The sequence below is a fragment of the Vigna umbellata genome, chromosome 4, assembly GCF_029865625.1.
Source record: "Vigna umbellata cultivar VRB3 chromosome 4, Vumbellata_1.0, whole genome shotgun sequence".
In the NCBI taxonomy this organism is placed as follows: domain Eukaryota; kingdom Viridiplantae; phylum Streptophyta; class Magnoliopsida; order Fabales; family Fabaceae; genus Vigna; species Vigna umbellata.
In genome coordinates this window covers 52892731-52896265 of record NC_142168.1, presented here as the reverse complement: position 1 = coordinate 52896265, position 3535 = coordinate 52892731, and the positions used below count along the sequence as shown (strand labels likewise).

At 37.0% G+C, this 3535-nt stretch overlaps 1 protein-coding gene across 1 annotated transcript; it reads left to right on the top strand.

The window, feature by feature from the left end:
* The first annotated feature begins 437 nt into the window (after positions 1 to 437).
* Positions 438 to 1004, top strand: LOC148200590 (uncharacterized). The gene has a single exon (XM_088112996.1). The coding sequence runs from the start codon at positions 438 to 440 to the stop codon at positions 1002 to 1004; it is 567 nt and encodes a 188-aa protein (XP_087969122.1).
* Positions 1005 to 3535: the final 2531 nt, after the last annotated feature.

The window sequence follows — 3535 nt, the reverse complement described above, 5'->3', positions numbered from 1 at the left end:
AAACCGAATGGTCTTTTAATGCAGCAGATGGTGAAGAAGTATTACCTTCAGACCGAACGGTTTCTGAAGAAGAAATGTTGCCTTCAGACCGAACGGTTGCTGTAGAAAATGTGTTGTCATCAGACCAAGCGGTTGTTGAAGAAGTGGTGTTGTTCTCAAACCAAACTGGTGGTACCGAAGAAACCGGACGGCTGATGTCTTCAGACCGAACGGGCGTTGGTGAAGAAAACGGACGGCTATCGTCTTCAGACCAAATAGAATTCGATGATGAAATCAGACGGCTGTTAAACCGAACAGATGAAGACGATTAGTTGCTATTTAGAGACCGAACGGATGAAGACGATCGGTGGTTGTTTAAAGAACGAACGAGAGTTGACGGTCGGGTGTCTTAAGATTGAACGGATGCACTAAACAGGTGTGACTGTATTGCAGAACACATGTTGCAATCAAGAGTAGCACGACATGCAAATGACCATGCGTCTTATTCAAAGGATATGAGTCATGCATCGAATGTTACAGAAGTTGAACGTGTGATGCTGTCAAGCGAACACAATCACGCTGAGGACGATTCATGTTGGTACTTAGACACTAGGTGCTTTAACCACATGATAGGAAGGAGAGAGTGGTTGATGAATCTTGATCCAAGTATGAGAAGCAGTGTGAGATTCGCAGATGATAGCACGATTACAGCGAAAGGAATTGGCAGAGTCTTAATCGCGGACAAACATGGCGGAGTTGCATATATGGATGATGTACTGTATGTTCCAACAATGAAAAACAATTTATTGAGTCTTGGGCAGTTTCTAGAGAAGGGATACATTGTGACGATGCAGCAAGGACACATCGAAGTGTTTGATAAAAGGCAGCGGCTGGTGCTCAAAGCCTCTCTTGCTGCAACTGATACTAGAGATGATAGAAGGAAGAAGAAGAGGATATCTAGAAAATATGAGCATAGGCATGATAAAAGGAGAAACAAACGTCGAAAGAAGAAACAAAGGAAATAAGAGAGTGGAAACAGCCCCGATGGTGATGACTGTGGTGTTCAACTGAAATATCAGAAATAAAGGGAGGCAGTCCGATGTGATAAACGATCAGCCTGGGAAAGCTTGGAGTTAAATTTCTTGGGAGTTTAGTTTTAGAGGGGTGTGTTGGAAATAAAACTAAATTCTAACGTCTTTAACTGTCAAATGACAGTCTAACATTCTCTGTATCTGATATACATATATACCTACTGTGGTTAATAAGAAATAGCACTTGTTATTCTCTCTCTCTGTTTTACACCCTCTACCCATCTCTCCATTGCATTCTCTCAAACACCTTTCAGTTCTAACACTTACTCCTCACGTTTTTCCAAATGATTTGCAAATTCCTTGCTTCTCTCTTACAACTCTCATTGTCTAACACAAGAAGTGGACAACTTTTACACTCTCTCACTGATGTTTTTGGTTGGTGCAAAACAAGGTTAATGTTTCTCCCTTTCTCTCACGGTATATAACACTCATTAGTAAAAGACTTTTCCAAACCCAAACAACAACTTGCACTAGCATATGGGTTGAAATTTTCAAAAGAGACAAAGAAATATAAGGCAAGATTCACTCATTCTAGAACATGCACCAGGGAAGCTAATAAATGAGACAAGTACAAGCAAGGAAATTATAACAAAAGACAAAGAATCAATGCATAACTCACGTGACCATGCTATACCAATAAGCAACCAAAATATTTTTCATTCAATATGATAAAATAGCAGAGTATAAAATTGACCTAAACATGTTATATTAACATTACGGTAACACATTCATATAAAAAATAGCAGAAGCAAACTGAAAGAATAATGTGTGTACCTCCTGCCATTGCAATTTTGTAATCCAAACACAGCTTTGTTTTCTAAACCTTAACTCACTCAAACTCGATGGTGTGTTTTCTAAATAGAAGAGTAGGTTTAGTGATCAAAACTGAGAGTAACCCATTCCCTTATATAAAGTCTGGCCATCACAGGTTCAAAATAAATGGGCTTTACGTTTAAACAAAATTAATAACTGCTCCATAACCTCTATGCAGTTAAAAGGATAAAACATAATGGCTTAATGGACCACTTTATGTTCCTTAAAAATAGGAACTGAAAATTGCTATAATATTTATTTTATATTTCAAATAATGCTAACATTATCCTACTTGGTCCATTTATCCAATTATTAACCACAACAAGTGACAGAATATATACGAGCCATAGCGATAGGTCCTCTGATAGTGAGTGTTATCTTCCATGTACCACAATATATATTTCTCTCAACATTAGTGTTAGAATCGCTGCAGCGGAATTATTAGCGTGGTAACAAACCAAGAGGGGGGGTGAATTGGTTATATTCTCTTATTATGCCTTTTTAATATTTTTCTCTCAATTCTTTCTTACTAAGCAGATAATTGAATGTAAATAAGAGAGTAAGGGAAAGAGAAAAAAATGCACAGGTATTTTATCCTGGTTCAGATCACTAGGATCCTACGTCCAGTCGCTTATCTCAAACAAGATAAACCTTTTTCACTATCACAAAACAATTACAAATACTAGTCACACAGAAAAATAATTTGTAACGGTTTAGAAATTACCACCTCTCTTGAAACCACAAGAGATGAACTTACACCTCCTTTGAATCTTCACAAAGGATGATCACCTCCTTCGAATGCTTCACGAAGGATGATTCTCTTCCAAACACTTCCTCAGACACACCAAGGATGAACCAGCTAATCCTCTGTCACCGCAATACCACTTCAGGACTTTGCAGACAAGAGTTTCCTTAGCTTCAGCAAATTCACAGAGTTCTCAAAAGAGTTCAGAGTACTAGAGCACAAGGGAAGAGTTATCTTTTGAGAGAAATAGTGAGCCAATTTATAGACTCAGCCTAATACCCTTCCATTCTTCGAAAACGGGCCATCTAACGCATTTAATCGATTAACATAAATATTAATCGATTAATAATGAGTACAACGGCTAGTTTTTCAAATCTAAAACCCCCAACGGCTAGTTTTTCAAATCTGAAACCTCCAACGGCTAGTTTTTCAAATCTGAAACCCCCAACGGCTAGTGTTAATTGATTATTCTCAGGAATAATCGATTAACTAAATAAATCAAATATAAATTACAAGAATCAACCCTAATACATATTTGAGCACTATTACATCAACTTTGATTATTATAAAAGCTTTATAAAATACAGAGATCTTCAATTTGTCTTTGTGGATCTTGACTTGTGCAAATCTGTTCATCATCAAAACTACATCTTTGATTTTTGCTAACATTCTCCCCCTTTTTGATGATGATCAAAAACTCCTTTGATTTAAAGCTTTTAGTAATAATCTGGATATAACACAACTATGGAAGAAAAAGTGCATTAGTGAATAAACACAAATAAGCAAATAAGCTTAAATAAGCTTTAAACACTTTCTCCCCCTTTTTGATCATAATTAAAAAGGTGTGTTTGATGTTCTCCCCCTAAGATAATACTCCCCCTTAATAAAAGCATGTATGCATATGAGC

Excerpts from the sequence above, each read along its gene's own strand:
- LOC148200590 (XM_088112996.1), top strand. The coding sequence starts at position 438 with ATGTTGCAATCAAGAGTAGCACGACATGCAAATGACCATGCGTCTTAT.